The 22,523-nt window shown below is 40.9% G+C and overlaps 1 protein-coding gene across 2 annotated transcripts; it reads right to left on the bottom strand.

Annotated features, from left to right (window-relative positions):
* Window positions 1–13,454: 13,454 nt before the first annotated feature.
* Window positions 13,455–22,254, bottom strand: gpr18 (G protein-coupled receptor 18). 2 transcript variants are annotated; one of them, XM_015058858.1, is made up of 3 exons: window positions 20,740–22,253; window positions 20,074–20,106; window positions 13,455–18,048 (listed from the first exon to the last, which is right to left on the bottom strand). In XM_015058858.1, exon 3 carries the CDS (start codon window positions 18,045–18,047, stop codon window positions 17,028–17,030), a length of 1,020 nt encoding a protein of 339 aa, XP_014914344.1. In that variant the 5' UTR covers window position 18,048; window positions 20,074–20,106; window positions 20,740–22,253; the 3' UTR covers window positions 13,455–17,027. The 2 variants fall into 2 exon arrangements, with proteins under 2 accessions (XP_014914344.1, XP_014914343.1); XM_015058857.1 differs by lacking the exon at window positions 20,074–20,106 and having other exon boundaries at window positions 20,740–22,254.
* Window positions 22,255–22,523: the final 269 nt, after the last annotated feature.

Consider the following 22,523-nt stretch of genomic DNA (forward strand, 5'->3'; position numbering starts at 1 on the left):
GAAAAATTAAAAAAAAACAATAATGTACCCGAGGTGCATTGTTGGTAATAACTCCTAATAAGTTCACAGCACTGAAGATTTTTTTATACTGTATCTCAGCCAGCGAGAAAGCTTTGAAATGAAAATTCGACTGAAGTTTTGTTTTTGTATTTCAAAATAAATCCCGAGAAGCTAAAAAGATTAAAAAAAAAAAAAAATGAAAAAAAAAATAATAACATGAACATTGTGGAGAAAAAGGGGGGGATTAAAAAAAATGTGAATCTATCCACGCGGTCATCAAAAACGAAAGAAGGCCGACGTTCGATTTTCATGTTTTCTAAATTAGATGAAAATACAATCAAGTTCCGTTTTTACCATCGTTGTATATACAAGAGCTAAATGTTAAAGATAGGAAGACTCGCACTCTGCTGAACCCCCGAGTGGACTCGTAAGGTATGTGTATATAACGTTAAGAGGTATTGTGTATGCAGTAGAGCTATTAGGCAAACAATACCACCATTTATATAAACCTTTCTTGTTTTCGTTCTATCTCTGAGCCATCATCCTTTCCTATAGCTGCCATTTTCTGGTGAGAAAGCATGCAGGCATGTAAATGTTTGTCCTGGAATTATGATATTTAATAAATCCTATATTGTGCTGAACAAATAACCCGACTTGCCCAAGCCCGGACAATTCTAAAAAACCATGATTAACGACGTTTCAGTCTCAAAAACGAAGACTTTCGCTGTTGATAGCACTGTAATCTTCGTAACAGAGGTCATACTTCTCGGAATTTCCTGTACATTGTCGTCATGAGACACTCTTGAAATCAGCACCCCTTGTTGCTTTTTTGTTTTTTCCTTTTTTTTTTTTTTCCGTAAGTATCTGGTCTGATTATCATCACGTGCCAGCTTGGAATACAATCAGTTAAGGACGCTACTTTTTAAAAAGCGAATACCACTTTATTACATGGTGTTTAACACGTTTTGTTTTAGTGTTTCATGGATATCCTGATGAGAAAAAAAAAAGAAAAAAAAAAAGAATACTTTCCTTTCCCTAAAGACTTTTGAATTGTGGTGCTGCAACACCTGTGTATATTCTCTAGTCATAAGCTGATGTCAGTCCTTTATCTGCTAAACAATTTAGACCTTATGTGTTACAATCAAAAAGATGAGGAGGAGGAGGAGGAGGAAGAAGAAGGGAAGTGTATCCCATTCACGATGTGTTTGTTCCTTTTTGTTCTTAATGGAGTGTCTAAGTCTGTTGTCACTGATAACTTATATAGCTTCTCGAATCATCTATTTCATTGTACTTCAAATTCAAATAAAGTTAACATGTTGATGATAAACCATGTGAGTTTAAATGGTGTTCCCTGAGGCTTTCGAGGTTCTACATCGTGATAATGATGACGATGCTCACTGTTTTTTTTCCCCACACTTTTCTGTTCAAGTCGGTTCAGATTAAAAGACTATAAGCTGGTAATATCTTACCCCTAACAGACAACTCTTAGCGTGTGCATTTAGCAAAAAGTCACAGTGTTTCTCAGGCTAAAGCTAACAATTAGCTTGAGATGAAAACAGATAAAAAAATAAAAAAAGTAAAAAAAAACTACAGCTGAAAAATGCTTTACCAGTTTTTGCTTGGTAACCTTTGAGCTGCTATTACATTTACACGGTCTACATATTTGCAGTAGTCCATAATAGTCATTTTCTGTCCACAGCTCTGAAGGACATACAGAAACTGCTAGTGGAGCAACACCACAAAGACTTCTTTGTATTTTCAAGTTTCTGAGTTGCCCCAACTCTGGGGAAGAGATGAAAAATCATTTTCTGCTCACAATCTCAAAATAGGATGATCAAACAGATAAATTATCAAGATGAAGATAGTGTTGTTGTCATAAACAAGCTTGAGATGAACGGGGAATTACATGATAAAGGGGGATTATGGATCGCAACCATTTCAATAGTTCACATCATCAAATATACAGTAAAATGCATTAATACGTACAGTGGAAAACATCATAACGCTACACAGACGCTAATACTCTAGTCTTCATTAGCCCTGTTCTTAGAGGTTCAACCAATCAGCGTAAAGCAAAAAAAAAAAAAAAAAAAGCTAGCTAATGGTGTGTCACGTAGCATATTGTACTGACCTATTTTGGTTTCCCAGGCTGCATTTTGTTTCAAATGTAAAGAAACCTGCAAAGAGTGAACCACAAATACGGGGGTTCACTTAACACCTTCTCTTTGCTCGGTGACTCCAATCCTAAAGCCGAGTTTGTTGTTTCTGCAAGCTAGCCGGTGGGTCCTTTAATGTGACGTTATCACAAACCCCCTCTAGTTTTTGTTGTTGTTGTTGTTTTCAAGTCGTCGGCCAGTGTGAGACTCAAGGTGAGTAAAACGAACTAAGACATTCGTTGAGGCTCCGCTCAGGTTGATATTAACTCCAAGAACAAATAACTATATACATTTCGGTATAGTAGGCTACATGTAGAGCAAAGGAAATCACTTTAAACCGCATGTTCTCAATGTGAATGTGAAACATCTCTGTGGGGGGTACTGACTGACACATGGTTGATTCAAAAAACAAACAAGGACAAATGCTCCATTCCCAAAAAAAGGTACAAAATGGTGAAGCGTAAAACCCAACTTCTGGAACAATTTCAGTGATCACTCACTTAGCTAACTGTGGATTAAATATGCAGTTGCAGGTATAATTAAAATCTTTATCAAAAAAAAAAATCTGTATATTAAAAAAAATCACATGTACTTTGCCTCGTGTGGCCCCATTTTTTTTAAAAAATCTACCACCGTGTAACTTCTTTGACCACGCTCAAGAGCCACGCATCAGGATATCTGCTTTAAGCTGTTTTAGTTCTTGTGGTGTTTCAGGCACTTCCAACAGATTTTATTTTATTTTTTAATTGATTAGTTATTCACAAAGTTCCTCAGTTTTACTCCGGGGACACAACGGCTTTCCACAGGGATAATTCCAGAACAGGTACCGCTCCAGAAACACACGAAGAAAAAAAAAAAAGAAATATGAAATCGACATTGAGAGAGAATTTTCTGCTGTAAGCACTTCTGAGTGAAATGTGTTGACACAGCATGTCTGGCCCATTCCCATTTTGCATGCTTTTTAAAGCATGGCCATAACACGGCCACAGAGATGAATAATTGACTGATTGCTGCATAATTCAGTGCTGCATTGTAAAAATTCAAGGCCTGAAATATTTCAAGCTTTTTCTTTCTATTTTTTTGTTCATTAAAAATGAGGTTAAAGTTTCAATCAACCTTGAAAGAACAATACGACACACAGTGGGCAATCAATCACGAGGAAGCGGCGCTTCTCGTCGAGCGCGGGCCCGCGTTGGGCGCTCGCAGCTCGGCCCCCGAAACTTTAGCTCACTCTGGAGTGAAAGAAACAAAGGGACGACGTCCACCTCATTCATTTAATGGCTCCGTTTCTTTTTCGGTGCAGCGACAGATTTAGTCCGCTCACCTCCAACGAGCCCGTGTGAAGTGGGCTATTACTCACATATTCTGTTTATTTCTCCATCTGAAGCCCTTTTTTTTCCCCTCCCCTCTCCTCTCTTTCCTCTCCTGCACTGGCACGTGAAAAAGGAGGCCCCGCAGCTACATGTTTCATATCACTGCACATTTTGTAATAAATTCAATTCAGTACAAATATGACCATGAGGCACGAAGACTTTAAATACCAAATGTGCATTATAGATGTGGTGTTGCTTTGCACTTTTGCCGTTCTGCGGAAAGGCGCATTGCTGATTACATATTCAGAACTTAAAAAAAAACAACCAAAAAAGAAAATACTTCGGACGGTTGTCTTTGATTCACTTGGATTCGCGTGGAGATGCACTCATAAAGACTGTATGTCTAGATGTGATTATTCCGCCTTCTCCTGTTTTGCTTAATGTCACACGCTGCACAATTTGTTGTTTTCTTACTCTGTCTGACAAGATGTAGGGTTTATTTAAGTGTAAACGACACGTGTCGTCATATTTTAGAGCCAGAAAACGTAAAAAAAAAAAAAAAAAATCTTTCAAGTTTGAAACAGAAGTTTTTTTGTTTTTTTTCCCCCCTCCTGTTGTAACAATATATGAGGGTACTGACATGGCGGATAATGATGTTTGTAGCATCTCTGTTGATAGAAAATTGATTGGTTTCTTGAGAAAAAAAAAAAACTTTTTAAACTGGGACACGTGGCGTGGGCGTGTGGCCATTTAGTAATGCAGGCAAATGATTTAGAGAAATAATTAATGTGCAGAGGCGTTCCCTGCATCAGTGGCGCCCTGAACAAGCTACTCCAACTGATTTTGTGCAAGACAAAACAAAATGCAAGTGCAAGTGTTGTCAATGTATCTGAGGCAGCAAGCACTCAACAAATGAGCCCTTTTGGCAGCGCATGTATAAAGGGGAGTGGAAATTTGTTCACCCCATGATTACCAAACATATATATATATATATATATATTTTTTTTTTATATCTGGGGGTCATGCCACACCCTTCTCTTTATTTGTTCCTTAGGCCATCCTGTGCAGCTGCCCATATCATAAACCGCTACTGTCTCTGTGGGAAAGATGGAGGAGATTTATTGGGGGAGCGGGAAAAACTCCAGGAGGCAGGAGGCAGTTCTTCTGACTCATCAGAAATGCTCTCTCTTAAAACACCTTTTATCCGAGGATTATGAAACAAATAGAAACTGAGATTTAAGTGAAGGAGCGAGTCTGAAGGGAAAGGCTATACCACACTTCAAGCTGCAGGGACCACAGGGAGTAAATAGCGAGGCCACAAGGGGGCCAAAGCTGTTTGTGAGCACAAAGTTTCTGATAAAACGCTGTCTTTAGAAAAGCTTAAGGTTTCGGTAAAGATGGCTTTTGACCTCCAAGACTCTGAATATTAATATATTCATCACCAGGTATTAGAAGGGCTTGTTTGCTGTGATGTTAAACGGTATTTTCTAATAATTGATGAGATGAGAATGGATTGAGGTGTAATTTTTAAATTAAAATGTAAATAAAAACTTTTTTTTAAAATCCATACTCCTTTAACAATGTTTTATTATCGTTGAGAGATGCTTGTCTTCTTGGCTGAACGAAAACACATTTAGACCCAAATCTGCCAGAGGCATGAATAATCTTGGGTTTAACTGGATATAGCAGAATAATGTCAACAGCCTGGCTGAGCTAATTCCTTACCCATCGTCATATGCAGCGGAGGATTTTTTTATTATTTTTTTTATTTTTTTTACTGTAAGCAGCATTTGGTGGCTCTTGATTGCTGGGTTTTGTCCCAAGTCTTTGGAGAGACATTAGGAAGGTTCAGCGTGATTGTCTGAAAGATAGGACTAATGTCGCCTAATCAGATAGACCATTATCTATTAGCAATACTACAAAACACTTTTATCTGACAAGGGCTGGGCCACATTACCTAAATTAACATTTTGCAAGCATGAACATGGAAGACCACAGAGGCGAGAGGAGGTGCCAGGACTGTGCCCTGCGCTTAGACATTCGGCAGTAATTATTAATTTATGATTGTCTCTGGTCTTAATGAAAATGAAAGCCAGGAAAGAGAACAGGGAGGGATAATGTGGCGTGAAATTGAGTTTCATTTGTACAGGGGCCACCTTTTAACTCTGCGCTTCTTAGGCGGAAATGGAGCTGGGCGCTTGCTCGTCTCTCTCTTTTCTTCCCCCTCTTTCTCTCCTCTCTCTCTCTCCAGAGAGTGAATGTATTTCAGTTGTTTTTTTCTCTCTTTTTTTTAAATTGTGATTTTTTTTCCCCCTCCTTTCAGTCCTTTTGGTCCAAAAAAAATGTTCATATCCTCTCGTCCTTTTGTGTCATTTGGGGCCAACGCCCTTTAACGTCTCTGTTTCTCCCATAAGGTCTTTTCAAAATGACATCGACCTCTTTTGTGTCTGATCATCATGTCAACAGGTTTTTTTTTGTGTTGTTGTTGTTTTTAATGGAAATGTTTCAGTGCAGTTTTTCTTTAATGTCAACAAGTTGATGTGCGGGAAAAAAAAACAGGCTGAGACGGTTTTGGCATTAGAGGAAAATGAAACTAACCTTGATTTAGTCAAGATCCCGCGGTGTGCCACTGTCACTTTTCATGAAAGAGAATTAGCTATAAAATGCAATTTGTTTTGACTGTTGTTATCCAGGTAAAAAAAAAAAAGGTGAGATGGCTGTTTATAGCATCTCTGTGCTGGTAAAGCAGTGATAATGATTTAACTGTTTGAGTCATACAGGTGATAAATGGATCTGCAGAAATAGGTGCGATAGACCTGAGATGTCGACAATTCAGACTGGAAAAGAAAGAAGAAATCAGGACTAACCTTCTCTTCAAACTTATTAAAACGATAGATAACACGCTTGCAGGTAAGCCAACAAAATGTGAGATCTTTCATTTTAGGGTAATTGGTCAGACTTATTATTTTGTGAAATGTTTGTATCCAAAGTGTCAGCTTTTGTGAAACCAGTCCCAGTCGTATCTCATGGGGACAGCTCAGGGTGAAGAATTATCATTTTGCTGTTGGAAAAGTGGGTATATTGTTTTACTTACATTTGCAGAAAAGTTGGTTTTGTTCCAGCTGCGGTTCCCAAAAACTTCCGCTTTGAATCGCACCGAATAATTTGAAAAACTAACAGTAATATTTAGCTTTTTTTTCTTCTAGACTGAATGATGAGTGAGTTTATGGATAAAAGTGGCTGCTCAGTTCAAACTCTATTCTCCATCGCTCACCTTGCAGTCATCCTGTCGTCTTTTCTTTTCAATCCACTGGGAGTTTTGAAGCAAATCAAAACATTTTCTTGACCCGTTCTATCAAAACAACGTCAGACTTTTTTTTTTTCTTCTTCTTTTTTTTTGAATTTCAAGTGTCGTCTGAGCGGTTTTATGCTTGCAGCGCACGCATCCAAATCACCAGGGCTGGATATATTAAGTCAATTACATTTTTACAATTGTGAGCGAGCTGGATAGTTAATTTAGTTTGACCCAGGAGCCCCCCGACACTCCCTTCAGATAGCAGTGGGATGAAAAAAAAAAAGAGTGACCACAGGCGTGAGGGAGTGTATGTCTGAGTGTGTGTGAGCCCGCTGGATTAGTCTTCATTTGGTGCTTCTGTCATGAGGGAAGGGGAGGGAAGGAGATGGAGAGCTGCGTAGAAGAGCAAATAAAACACACAGGGTCAGTGCAACACACACAAACACACACATACACACACCCACATGCTATTAACCTCCCCCCCCCACTCCCCACCAGCTCATCAACTTTATTTTGCAATCTTCTCTTAGAACCATTAGAATACCCTGAAGAAATGACTTTCCAATTAAAGGGGATCTAGAAGAAGGAGTTTTTCTTTTTTTTTTCTCCATCTCGGGCTTAGTAGAGTTCTTTATTCCAATAATTTAAATTGAAATTGATTTTTCAATTTGCCCACTGACTGTTATGGGCACAGAGTGCAGGACCAAATAGAGCTTTGTTCTGAGAGTATTTCTCATGACAGAACACTACATGTAAATTTCAGCAGGAAGAGTAAATAGTCTAGTTTATTTCCTCCTGCGAGAACAATCGAGCAGGAAGGGGAAATAAGGCCTTGTGTGATTACAGAATCTGTTGTTTTTGTTTAAGGAAAGTTTGTTCAAATTCGCCTTTAAAGCAAGTTAACTAAAAAAAGTAATTGTTGCTTCTTTAGGGTTCAGTCCATTTCTATGATTCATATTTTCATAGGATAGACCAAAGTAGGGCTGTATCATAAGGAAAATTTTACAGGGCTTTCATTTTCTTTTTATTATTATTTAAATAAAAATCTGACAAGTTTGTCATCCATTAGTATTTAGCCACTTCCTTACATGGATTCTCAATTGGATTCAGGTCTTTGCACTGACACAAAACAATTTTTAATCCAACCCATTCTTACTGTACCTCTGGGTGTATATTTAGGGTCATTTTCCTGTTGGAATGTGACCTTTGACCCCTGTTTCAAGTCTTTTTCTGCCTCGAATAAGAATCTTTCCAGCACTGATCTCTGTCCAACTTGCCATCAACTCTTACCAGATACCCCTGTTGAAGAAAAACATTAACTTTTCTTTTTTTTTTTTTTTTTGCATGATGTTCCCACTATTATTTGTCACTTTGAAGACGGCGTTTCCAGGGTGACATGCTGGTAATGTCAATGAGATTTCAATTCAGTAAGAAGTCAGCAAAAGAAAAAACTTAAACAACTGTGTGTCTTTATTTCTGCTGAGAGTCGCAGCATTGAATTTCAGTCCTGAGACATTCTTAGAAACTCCAGCGTTTTCTGTAAATATTGTAAAATTTATCTAATCATAGCGCTTGCTATTTGTAATATGTACACAGAAGTTTAACGCAGCTGAAACCACAAGGTGACAGTTTGGAGAGAAAAATATCATAGGTCTCCAAAAAGCTTCAGATGCTGAATCCCAGGAAAATGTAATTTAGTTCTAATGGTGTCCCAGACAGACAGGCCTAATTCACTTTACACTTGAAATATATAATTAAAAACCATTTATCCTTTTTTTCCCCCCTTTATATTCAAAATTAGGGACTACTTTGTGTTGATCACTCACACTAACTTCCCAGCAATTGATCTTGATCCTCCTTGTATTTACGCTCAGCCAAACGTACGGCGTCTGGCGCCTGCAACCGGCTTCCAAATGAACATTTAGCGCCGCGACGGCGAGCCCGCTCTTCCTGAGCCGTGCTCCGAAAGCCGGGCGGATTCCACTCGAGCTGTTTTACAGATGCGTCTCAGGAATCCGAGGCCGTTCTTCTGTGGACGAATGGTTCTGTCTTTGGCTCTTGACAGCTGCGCGGGCTTGTTGTTCCCTCTCTCCTGAGTTGTTTTAATAAAGTTGTGCTGCAGGACTGGTGAGGGAAGATTAATGGACGCACAGGAAGTGTGGCAGTTGTGAGAGGATGCAGGACAGAGCGGGCCAGCAGCCATCTGTTCCCTCTCCTTTACAGCTCTCTTAATGGAGAAGCAAACCAAACAACATGGATCCGAGCCCTGCAGACACACACACAGACGCACGCACACGCACACACACACACACACACACACGTTTTTGCAGTGCACACGGCTAAACACAAAACATCATTTCATGTGACAGAGATGAGAGGTAGGCTTTTGTCATTGTATTCCCTCTTGTTGGATGCGCTGTTGTGTGTGTGTGTGTGTGTGTGTGTGTGTGTGTTTTTTCCCTCTACCTTTCAGCGAAATAAAGTTGGGCGTGAGCCACGACTGTGAGATTTAGATGAAAGACACAGCCTGGATGGAACGTGATTAAGAGATATGTTCTTGAGGCAAAACAGGACTTGGCATTCGCTGAGACAAAACCTAATCAAATTAAAGCAAAACACGGCCATTGTTGGTGGAGTGTGCGCGCCGCCTGTGTCACGACTGAAATGAAACAGCGTAAAATAGATATGGGCCGGTGTCTGCGCAAGATCACCGTCCGCCTGGTTTATTCAGATCTACACACAGCGACTGACTAATGATGGTCTGTGCCCAATGATGCCTAAAGCACTTTATAGAGCTGTCTGGGTTATAAAAGAGGTTTACTATGATGGAACTGAATGGCTCACTGAAAGAGTATTATTGTTTACAAGTTATTGTTTCAGATTAATTCAGCCAGCAGAACGGTTAATGGCTCTTCTTCGCGGGACACGCTGACCCCCGGGGTGCAAAAGCCACAAGCCCCAACCACTGATCAGCTGCATTTTAAGATGTTTGTTCATGTGATGTTTAAAACGGTACAAACTGTTTATGTCATGATCCATTTTTTTTTCTGTAAGCTCTGTTGTTACCTCTTTGCTTTTTGTTGCGAGCCATTTTGAAATGATTCCCATTCACACCAAGCGTGATTTTTTTTTTTTTTTACATTCACAATTTTAAATTAGATTCTGTCGCTAGTGAGATTTGAGTTGATGTTTTCAGTATTTTTCTGCATGAAGGTTGTGCAGTTTTTCTTTCTCGTTTTCATTGCAAAGCGTTTCTGCTTTGGTTAAGGTGTTCGCTCTGCCCATCAGGACGACTCGTTTCCAGCCTTCTAAGTGGGTTTCCGCTCCGGACTTACATTCGCGTATTTGTCGCGCATCCAACAGTCCTACTGTTTCTCATTTTGTTTGTTTCCAACAAACACCAACCGTGTCGCTTTAAATGGCAACATGCATCGCCTCCCACTTTTTTTTTCTTTTTTTCCCTTATCCTCTGGTGAAGACATCTGTACGACATGATGAAGTTTCCTCTCTGAGTATCGGTCCTGTAATTGAGCTCCGGCAGTGCAGACGTGACGTGCACACAGAGGACGCGAGAAGGCCTCCCTCGTCCCTCCATCCATTCCTCCTTCTCCCCTCCCCTTCCTCACTTCCTCCAAAACACCAGCAGACACACTCAACACCGGCTTGAGAACCATATGCTTATATTTATCCCAGACACACGTGCAACGGTTCATCTCTGTCTCTGTTTTTACATGAACATCAGCTGAAGTAAGCGCATCAGTTAGTCAGCGGCCATCGTATTCCCCCTCCCTACCCCCCCACCCCGGCGTGTGGCCTCACCACTAAAGAGAGACACCGGCTTTCCGCAACACGGCGCCCTGAAAGAGACCACCTCTATTAGCCGCGTTGGCTTTAATCACATCTTCGCCCTTCCTGCGACGTCGCGTCCTCATCTGGGCTCCCATCGCCGTAACGGCGGATCATGGAGGAACTAAAGTGAGAGCGGATTAAATATTAACACAACTTGACACGGTTCCCCGCTGGAGCTCCTACTCCACTTCACATGATACAATTAAAAACATCCCCACGTGCGTCGAACGCAACGCTGCGGAGAACGTGCCGCTATAAAGACTTAAAATAAATCTGATCTATGGAGAACATGACAAGGAGGAGGCCAAGGCTTCCATGCAGGCACTTAGTTGAGCAGAGAGTTGAGTGAGGTGGGGGAACACACACACACACACACACACACACACACACAGAGAAAAAGAGAGAGAAAGGAGGGCCTTACATTATTTATATGTACTAATGGTGGCTGGCTGCGTGTGAATCAGCAGCACAAGGATCTGCTGAAAGAGAGGCGCAGTCGTAATCGAGGCCATACATTTCCTCTATTTTCCCTCTCCTCCGCTGAATGCGGGGTCAACCGGAGTCAGTTTGGCTGCATTTAAAACCCTTGATGTAGATTATCACCTTTTAATGGAGACACAACGCAGAGTGGAAGGAGACTGCCTCTGAAGAATATGCGCAGTGGAGGAATACTTAACACCCCTGTAAGATACCGCCGTGAACAGATAGCACAGATAAAAACAATAGCTCATGTGCTTAACCTAGTTTTGTCCACAAAAGGAATCCATTAGTCTCATTGCAGAGCCCTTAAGCTCGGCATCACAAGAGACAGTGTGTGTGTGTGTGTGTGTGTTGGAAAGGGGGGGGGAGTCACACTGCTGCAAAGCTACATTCACACACATGTGCCTCTCATTTCCTATGGCAGTCCAGGAGTATCCTTCAACATCCTATTGTAAAGTTTACCAGGGGAGAGGTTGGGCGTATTAAAGTGCCCTGGAGAGAAACACTAAATGATGTAAATGCAGGCAGCTGCAGTGCTGCCAACGCTGCGTATACAGTAGATGAGAGGACCCAGCCGAGGCTGGACGTGTACTGTATCTATATAACATTATAGGCTCCCTTTCATGTCCTTGTGGTCCCTAATGGGAACAGCATGAAGTGTGATAGTATGGGAACACGGTGGGGGGGGGGGGGGGGCAGGGCTTCAAACGGGACGGCAGTGAGCTTCGGTTTGGGCGTAAAAAAAGATGTAAAGGGTTTGACGACGCCGTTACAGACGTTTCGCATCCCGTTTGACTGACGATGATCAGGGCGATGCTGGTGCAAGTAATCGGTAAAAAAAAAAAATACTGCAAAAGTGTCAATACACCTGGAACATTTTCACATTTTTGCATCATTTCAAATATATATGTCGGAGTATTTTAGTAGGATGTTATGAAACTTAAAGCAGGATGTCTTTTTTTGAAGTAAGAAAAAAGAGGTGGAGTAGTTTTGCTAAATGTTTTACAAATAGAAATTTAAAAGTGCATTTGTGTTCAGCCCCCTTTACTCCAATGCCGTTGAATAAAAGACATTCAGGCGGTACTTATTTAGCAAACAGAGCCATCCTAGGGAACTTTAGTGAACGTAACAGGCGATACCTTTAAATAAAAATCCAGTTCAACAAGCTGACTTCAGAAATCCTTTAAGTAACAGAGTCCACAAGTGTGTAATTTAGTCCCAGCATAAATCCAGCTGTTCTGCGAAGGCCTCAGAGGTTTGTTGGAGAACATTAGAGGACAAACAGCAACATGAAAACCAAGGAGCCACAGACAGAACAGGGAGAAAGTTGTGGAGAGGTTCAAACCACAGTTAGGTTATAAAATAGCATCCCCATCTCTGAGCAGTCTTTTAACTGCAAACCTTCTGAGAACTGGTAATTTTCCTAAATTGGCAAGATTGCAACTTATCTGAAAAGCAGCCAGGAGGGCTATTGTGACTCTGGAAGAGCTACAGAGATTCACAGCTCATGTAAGAGAAGCTGCTGCGAGCTCCACAAATCTGGTATGAAACAGGAGCAAGGAAAAAAAACATTTCTAAAAGAAATACAGAAAAAAAAAACCATCCCCAATTTCAGATATTTGACAATTCATGTAAGTTGCTCTGGCCAGACACGACCATGGTGCGATTTCTCACCTGACACTGAAGTGCCCAGCTCAATATGCAAATCACCCACCCCATTGGGAAACACGGTGGTGGCAGCATTTTGTTGTGGGGAATGCTTTTCTTTCAAATAGACTGTGAAGGTGGTCAGAGCATGATAGGAAGATGGATGGAGATAAATACCAGGAAAGCCAAGAAGAAAAGCTGCATAGAGGTGGCAAATCTAAAAGTTGAGAGTGTTGAAGAAGTTCACCTTCCAGTCACAGTCTAAACCTCAATCCAACAAGGAATGTATGGCTGGACTTGAAAATTGTTGTTCTGAATCAGACTGAGCTCAAGCTTTTAAATCAGTCTCTAGATGTCTAAAGCTATTGGAAGCAAATGCAGCTGGAACTGCTGCCAAAACATAGTTGAAAGTCAAGTCTCATTTCCTTCCTGACTTGTGTTGGTCTGTAGAATAAAATGTTGTTCAAATGCAGTGAATTTTGATGTTGCGTTCTGTCGAAAAGCGGGAAAAGCTCGATGAGTTCGAATACTTTCACGAGGCGCTGCTTGTGTAAACAGGAGAAAAGAAACACCGCGGGCGAGCAGTAATCACTGGGAGCTGTTTACCTCTTCTTGAGGCTGTCTTCAGAAACTCTAAAGGGGGTCATTTGTCCCAAGTCTGTTTCCACAGTTGGGCTTACCAGCGGAGCACAAATAAACACGGGAGACGCAAACTCTTGTGAAAACACTTTTAATCAAGATCAAGATAAATAGCCTAACAAAGTCGGATTCGGGAAACAAATGCGGCAGAACTGCCTCTGATCATCATTTGATGGCGCGCTGACACGCAAACTCTATTAAGCTGTCTTCAAATATGCAAAAATGATATGATTTTACAATGATTACATATTCACTTCCCCAGCTGGCTGGCTCCGAGCGTCTCCATTTGTCATCGACTATTGTGTCCAATTATATGATTAGCTTTGAACACTCCAGCACTTCGAGAGCTCTCGTGTGTTCCGCCGCGCAGAGCGATTCACAAACAAAGTCATTACAACATGTATTCACACATATCAAATAACAAAACAGATGGCCACTGCGCCTGCCGCCTGATTTGTTTTCCACACGAGTGGTAGGGAAAAAAAAAGAAGAAAAGAAAAGGAGTATTTTGCGTGAGCTGTGTTTAATGCTGACTGTTTTTTTTGTTTTTTTTATTCCCAAAGAAGAGCAGCTGGCTGTCGCGCTGTGAGATCAGCTCCTATGAAAGACAATCTTGTTTTCATTAATTTCTCTACAACAAAGGCACTTGTTGGGAAGATTTAGAATTACAGCGGGTAAAGCTTCCGGATAATTCATCACAGGGACTTGACAGGAAACTTAATTGTTTTAAATGCCAGTTGCTTTGAGCAGCGTGGATGTTTTTTTTTCCTCTCTTTTATGTCTAACAGGTGGGACAGATAGACGACCCTCTGATGTTTCCTTCGACCTTTGACTCCCGAGCTATAAATCCACCAGTAGTCCACTAGCCAATAAAACTATCACCATATGATGGAGTGCAGGTGCCAATATTGCATGCGAAATGGAAATCCCGCTTGTCTGCCTTCTCTTATTTAACACAATGTAAATCTATCCCCCTTATATCGGACGGAGCGGCCCTCGTCTCCGCCTGTGACTACTGTAAAAGTTGGGCCAAATGTCTCCCAGAGACCCAGAGAGTTCAGACGGGGCGTAGCTACTGTAAAGACAATGGCGATAACGCTCAGAAAAACATCCACTGAACCAGAATCTTTTACCAGATTGAGCAGTAGTTTGGTTTTTATTTACTGTTTCACACCGATCAGCCACTTCTGAGCTCTGCTGGTGCTTGAGTATTTTTTATTTTTATTTTTTTCCACTGTTGTGCCTTCACAGTTCTTTTGTGAAATTTAACCAGATTTCTGTAACAAATTCCTTAAAGGCTCATTTTAAAGGTCTATTTAACGTTATTGAAAACAAAAGCAATTCTCATGTCTCATGTCTTATTTATTTAAAACATCCTAAGCTAAAAAAAAAAAAAGTGTATATTCATGGGACTCAACACCTTATTACTCCCATAAAGACATTTAACAACCACTTTTGTAATGCTGTCTTTCTGACCGGCTGTTAGCTTCTCCTCTGATCTCACTGTTCTACAAACTTACTGCCACATGTTTCATGTTTACTGTAGGTGAGGGAAGATTTACAAGAATATTTTCACAAACTTTAATAAAAAAAAACAAAAAACAACAACCCTGAACTGTCCCTTAAGCAAAATGAAGAAATGTGTAATGGAAAGCACATGTTGAGTCAGCGGTAACACCTGGGTGTAAGGTGAGGGGGTCCTGAAGTGGCACAAGAACAAAATGACCTGCAGCCAGTCTTTAAGGTGTTTGAAGTTATCCTGTGTTGTTCAGTTTATTGTCAACTATTTAACCGAGAGTGTTTGGGAAATGCTATTGTTTCCTGAAAATTTCCAGTGTTTACTTTTATTTATTTATTTTTTCAAAGTTACGTTTTGCTGTTTTCTAAACTTCTACTGCTTTGTTTAAAAAATCTTTATTCTAGTCATGTTTTGCTGTGCTTTCAGATGTGCGGCGCTTTCTGTTTTCTTACAGCTTATGAGGTTCGGGGGTACTTTCTGAAATTTCATCATGCACACTTCTCAAAAAAACGATGTTTTAGTTTCCAAATTACTGACATTTCCCTAAAATTTCCAAATGTAATGTCGAACTTCAGTTTGAGTATTTATTTGCAGAATATGACAAATAGTCCAAATTAAGAAATATGCTGCTTTCAGAACTTTTTTATTTTATTTTATTTTGAAAACAAGACAATACTTGAGTTTTAGCTCAAGAAGATTTCAGAAATCAATATTTGGACCAGCAGGTTTTCATAATGCTTTTTTGTTCAGGTGATGCCTTGTTAGGCACCTCATTAAGAAGAGTGGGAACTGAATGTAGGTTTACTGAGTTCAGAAATATATCTTCACCAAGTTTTACTATAGAGAGTATACTGAGAGTTATTCTTTTCTGAGGGTTCTATTTTTTTTGTACCATATATTTTGGATGATCAACACAGATGGATTCCTTGCATGTTCCTAACACTTAAAATGTTGATTTTTGGTGTTGCCTGCAAGGCTCGTCTGCCCCCTGTTCTGCTCTGACTTCAGTATTTTTACATGAGAGAGACATTTTGAATAAAATGCCTCTCTCACCTGCGGCAGAAATCTGAAACTGAAACATCCATGTGCTGAAAAAGGTTTTCTGTTTAAAGGTTAAGGTTGCAGTAAATCTTGTAAATAGCCTCTCTGACATCTCTCGAGCATGTTACTGTAAATGCACTCCAAGCAACTAAATCATTTAACACCTAATCAATACTTTTCACATTGCACCATAAACACGCTTTAGTCAGATTCCTGGTGGAGGAAGCCGTTATGGCCGTTGTTAACTGGAAAACTGATGTACTAATGTTTTTTTATGAATCTAAATGAATGAGAGGTAAATAATTTTGCGGCGACGCAACCGAGACAAAATTATTTTGCCGTCAACTCTGCAAAAGTTTTTAAAAGCGCTGTGTGAGTGTGTTGCTCTGGCAGGTGGGTAGCGTCTAAGCTGTGCCATGCTGCCATCACCTGGCCGGTTCATTTAAAGCAACCTTCGCGGCAACCTTTACTGTCAGAGCTGCGTGTTGAAATTGCCTCCTGTCTCAAGTGGTCGATCTTAAACTCAACAAACACGAAATGGCAGAAGTCAAACACATGCGGTGTATTTGCAAAGCAGACAGGTGACATCACGCATCACTCATGGCTTAGATTTGCTCACTCTGCCTTCGCAGAGCTGAGAGGCTGAAGAGGAAGGACCTGTTAAGTTAAATGTGGTGCAGCAACCGAGCGTCAACCCCACCGCTGCTTCCTGTGGAGGATGTCAGACCCTCTTCATGCTGCTTTCTTGAGGTTTCTGATGCTTGTGCACAACTACTGCATGCTTTGTTTTAAACAGTTACATTTTCACCTGAACACGTCACACCTGTGCCGCATATGCTTTCTTTAGCAGAGGGGAAAAAAAAAAAAAAAACAAGGCATGGAAACAACTCAAGTCTCATGGGTGAGTCAATCAGCTCTGAAACACAGATGTTTTCGCCACAACAGCAGCACTTCCATACTGTGAGTGTAAATTGCACTCGGGGAAAATTAATTGCAGTTTCTTGATCCTTCAGGTAATTATACACAAACAGTACACGGCGATGCATCTAGTGTGCATGTCGTTGGTACAGTATCTGTGCCACGGACTTTCATATCATCGCGCTGGTGAGGTTGCTCAGCGACTTGACGCTGCCTGTGTGCGTGTGCCGGCTCTTTCTCCTGACGCTGCGCAGGTAGTTCCTGTACAGGATCACGCTGATCACCCTGTCCTGGAACTGCTTGGAGACGATGTAATACAAGATGATGTCCAAGACCGTGCTCATGTTCATCAGGAACGTGGTGAAGACGGCCCACGTGTTGAAGCCGCCGTCTTCGCCGTTTCCCAACAAGCGCAGCACCAGACAGATGTGGAACGGCACGAAGCAAACCAGCACCTGCACGATGAGCGTGATGATGATCCGGATGGACTTCTCCTTCACCTTTGGCTTCAGCTTGGAGGTGCGTCCGTGGATTAGGTTGTCCACAATGACGACATAGCAGCCAATCATAATGCAGATGGGGACCAGGAAGAAGAAGATGAGTCTAACGAAGTTGACCGCATTCTCGCGGCGCATGTAGATGATGTCTTGCATCTTGATGCAGGTAGTGTAGTTGGAGTCGCGATCGGGGTCGTCCTGAGAGAAGAGTAGGGGTACGCTGCTGCCCAGAGTCATGATCCACACCCCCAAGGAGCCCACCACGGCCTTCGGGACGTTCCTCAGCTCCTTGCCGTGTTTCGGCTGAACAATGGCCATGTAGCGGTCAGTGCTGATCAGAGCGAACAGCCACAGGGCCATGCAGGGGTAGAAGATGGTTAGCGCTGCCGTGATCCGGCAGAAAACGTCTCCAAAGGGCCAATAGTCCTGGTGGAAGTAAACCATCCTGAAGGGCAGGAGCAAAATGTAGGTGAGGTCCACGAGCGCCACGTTGATCATATAGGTGGTGACAGAGTTTCTCTTCTTGGTGGTCAAGGCAAAAACCCACAAGGCAGTGAAGTTCACTATCACTCCTATGACGAAGACGAAGCTGTAGAAGACCAGGCCGACTATGCGATACTCGACTGGGCCCTGCTCCGTCTTCATTGCCAGAGGATCCACAGACATGTTTGAGGAGTTTAGATCCACATTCATGCTGAAAAAAAATATATATGAAGAAAGATAGAGATGTTAATTTTTATCAAGATACCTTTTGATTTAAAGATTCAGTCACAGAGTTTCACCAGAATCACAGCAGCATTTTAACATCTGGGTTGAAAACCAGATTTGGAGCTAAAAGGAAATAGTTGTGAATCTTGTAACAAGTACATCAACTTTAAATAAGTATGTGAACATATCTTTTATGTATTTTAGAAAAATAATACAAAAACTAAACATTTAACGAAAGCCAGCTAAAAGAACACATTCTGAAACAATTATATCAGCCATGTGTTTTAACAACAATGACCCTTTATGGGTTTAGTGAAGTAATCGGTAACAGTAAAAAAGGTCTGATGATATTAAACTGGAGAGTGTAGCAATTTTAAAAATGTTTTGCAATATAAAATAAATCAATCTGAAACAGTTGATATCTCTGAAATAAAACACTAGTTGGCGCCTATTGAGGGTTCATGCTTGCAAGAGGTTGTAGTGAAGCATGTTGCTGCTTCCTCAGCCAAACAACATCAGTTTTACTTCACTGGCGACTGTATCAATCCGCCTGGTCAGTCTGTTGCAAGTCCACCAAGAGCTGTTTAGAAATTACCCCAGTGGACTCATTATCAGCTGGCCGGGACAGATTAATACAGTCGACAGCACCCTCCAATATAACATCAGTGGGAAAAAAAAACAAAACGATGTTGTTCTGCTGAGAGAACAGAAAATGTCCAATATAGAGTTAAATCCTACAGATGTATTTCTGTTCGGCTTGAGTTGTTTTATAATGCCTATTATCAACTAAGCTAAGGACCCTGTTGACTAGCTGTTTGACATCCTCTCCAGGATTTTGTTGAGGCAAAATTATGTATTCTTAGCACTGGTAAGGAACTGTTATTGGCCATAGCTACACAGAACTTTGCTTCAAATAATCTGGGCCATTCCTTTCAGAGCAGGCTGTATTTTTTTCAGTAGAAATTCCTGATCGGGTCTTTGTAGCAACAGAAAACACAGGGCGCAAACACCAAGTCTGTACACTCCCTCTACATGCAGCTTTTGTGGGCAAATGCAAAACATTTTAAGGAATCGTCTCTACAGCGTAAAGGCGTCCATCTTGCTTTGAACTGATTCTGTTTCTGCTAACCAAAGAAATAATTCTGTATGACCGAGATAAAAGGGTATCACGGGCAGCAAATGTTTCAGATGAATCTACAGCCTAGCACTACTTCAGCCATGCTTAGGAACTTCTTGTTATGAGACACACAGAGGCCTTCTTTGCACCTGCCTGTGCAAGAAACCAGAACAATAATGGAGCTATTTGTTTAAGGTTTTTGTACTTCACATGTGTCTCTCTCTCTCTTATGACTCTCTTGATATTAATTGTCATTGTTTTTTTTCCTCCCTCACACACACAGAATCCTATTAATTCTAACATTGTTGATATTGACTTGTATCGCCAAGAACAGGTGAAGTATACAAATTAGAGCAGTTTTGTTTTCAACCCTAAAGGCCTTGTAACACTATTAGTGAAGGGGAAAAAATGTCCATATAGACAAAATATTCAGAGGCGTGCAAGTTCATTTTTTTAATAAACAAGCAAATAGCGTATAGTATAATATGCATGTATAAAAAGCACTTGCAATTTCCTTATTAACCAGATCTTATTTTAGATGGGTCAGAACTTTCCTGTGGTTTGTGTTCATGTGAACTGACACCTATGGAAATAATAAACACTGAGCTCAATGTTTCAGAAAAGGAGAGCAGTGAAGTTCTCATGCAGTTAAACTCTTTTCAGGTTCAAAAGAGAAAGTGATGCTTTTAGAGCTTCAGGTCAGTTTGGACTGGGACAGTATTTAGATTATTTACATAAATATGTTTGTTAATAATAGTCTTTGTAGAATGGTCCTTAAATCTGACAGAGAATTTGTTCAGAAAAAGATTTCAGTGATGTCAAGAGGGCCTTCTTGACATCAGAGAATGCCAGTTGAAACAAAGAAAAAGAAGAAGAAAAGGGATTTCAACTTACTTATGCTGGCGTTAGATATCAAATTGGTCAAATCTACAAAACAAATTTGAAAGAAAAAAAGTTAATGAGACATTTTTTCTCTGAGTTTAGTCAGTGTTTCTCTTGTGGAGGAACAAAAAAAAAGTCCCGACAGTGATTGAAATAGAAAGTTGCCACCCCTAAATATGGAAATTCTGTGGTTTTTTTTTTTTTTTTTTTTAGATTTGCAGAACATGACCGTCAGTCCTTATAATTATTTTCATATACTGTAAGACAGACTACCACTAACTACAAGAAAATTTTAATTAGAAATGGAAAAAATGAACCAAAATACAAAGAAAACAAATAAACACACAGATTCACTTTAAAGACTCAGGAAAGTTTGTTGATCAAGACAACTTTTACTTTCCTCCCCCACCCTCCCTCTTTCTACGCTCTTTGGCCCTTTTCTGAATTGAACTACACAATTTATATGGCCTGATACTAAATAACAAGTGATGAAAAGGCGAGAGAATTATAGATGTACGCATAAAACCACGTGTAATTTAAATCTGCAAGAGGAGACACATTGAGGACGTACTATAAACTACATCTCCCATTAATCTGCCCCATCATCAACCTAAATATGGATAAAATCAGCAAGACCGAGGCCACCTGGGCAAAAAAACAAAAACAAACTTAACTTACCGCATGAATCAAACAAACATCCTGACACGTTCACGTCAACAGGTTTGTGAAGCGAAAGTGACTTCTTTTTGTCGAAATGTCTCAACTGTTACAGTCAAAACAGGGAAGTGAGTGCGCCTGTCAGATGTGATGGCAGGGGTGGCGAGACTGCATGCTGTGTAAAGCCCCTCATCACTTCCTGTGTGCTCTAGCCTCTGCACTTTTTACATTCCCCTTTTACAGTACGAGCGTGGTCGGAACAGAGAAAAAGAAGAAAACACACACTCACACACACACACACACGCACACACACACACACAGATAGAGAGGCTGCAGCTTTTCCACAGCACGCAATTACACCCCCTTAAAGAAAATGATGTGCCATTAGAAGTGGGAGTGTGTTTGGCAGGCAGAGAGATGGCAGATTTAGGGCGAGTTATTGATTGGAAAAGTGGGGTCTGTCACAGCACATTAGTTCTCAGGGGAGTAATCCACAGCAGGTTGCTGCGAGAAGCATCTGCTGCCGGAGAGAAGTAATTAAAAACAGGATGTTGAGGCAGTTGCCATATAAACAGGAAATAAGACGGTGGTAATAGACACTTCACGCTGATGCTGTGAGATGGTTTTACATCGCGTCGACTTAATGGATGCAGAGCGCATACTTCAGGTGAAACGCTCAAGGTCAGCCCGCGCCAGGTTTGAATGCAGATTAATGCGCGTGATTAATTTGAGTTTCGACGGCTAACAGCCATAAATTAGGACGTTTGGCCCAAAAGAACATTGAGCAATAAAATAACTTCTTTCCCTCCGCCCTGCTCCCCCGGCTCTTACAGTTACTTTCAATTCCCGTTATTAGTTCATGTGAAATAAACCGTGCAAGTGAAGAACGACTTCCTGTTTCTGTTCGTTTTCTCTATGCGGCTACTGTAGTATCTGACCTCAATGCGACGCGACAAAAGCAATCAGACGCTTCCCCCGAACTTCTCAAAACTGAGACCGCAGCACACAAACTTCGTCGCCGGATTTCAAGAGCAGCGCTTCCACCATTCGGTCTAATTCTTATTCCTGGGAAATAATTATCCATCGACTCGTCCTCTTGATGCGTCTCAAAAAATCTCGGAGCAGATGGTGCTTGGCGTTCATTGCAATATGTTGTTATGACAACAGTCTGTGTGATGTTTTCCTCTCTTTGATACTTGTCATGTTGCCTCACTAAGTCTCCCACTCCTCACAAAATGCTCCTGTAAATCCTTCCTACACTGCACGATACGTGTTTGTGTGTGTGCGTGCGTGCGCGAGTCTGCGCGCTAGTTATTCAGTCAGTAAAGGTAGATACAGGTGTTTACTGGAAGCTCGTTTTTCTTTGTGTATCATCACCTTTTTAACCTGTTGTACACTGTCCTCTAGAGGCCGACGTGAAGCATTACACCCTTTTCTGCCTAAAAATGAGATGATGAGCGCGTCTCATTCTCGTTTCTTTGAATTCGTCTTTGCTGTTACTACTTAGTATTTTCTTTACTATGCAAATATGTTGGTTGAGTTTACATTTACAGAGCTTAAAAACGTGCAAAAACACTCAAAATGAATTCATTTATTGCATGTTTTTTTTTTAGAAGTTAAAAATCTAATCTTTAGTTGGAGAACATTTCTTCAATAGGGGAAATATTCCGTACTAAGAAAAATAAAATGTTAAACAGAATTGTTGGTGGAGAAAGTGTTGGCACTATTTTCTTTTATCGGTTTGTATAACAGTGTTCTGGCACTATTACGTGTTGTGTTTCTCTGAAGGACTGGACCGTACAAAC

This window comes from Poecilia latipinna, unplaced genomic scaffold (genome assembly GCF_001443285.1).
Source record: "Poecilia latipinna isolate Pla-1442-1.1 unplaced genomic scaffold, P_latipinna-1.0 Scaffold1579, whole genome shotgun sequence".
Lineage (NCBI taxonomy): Eukaryota > Metazoa > Chordata > Actinopteri > Cyprinodontiformes > Poeciliidae > Poecilia > Poecilia latipinna.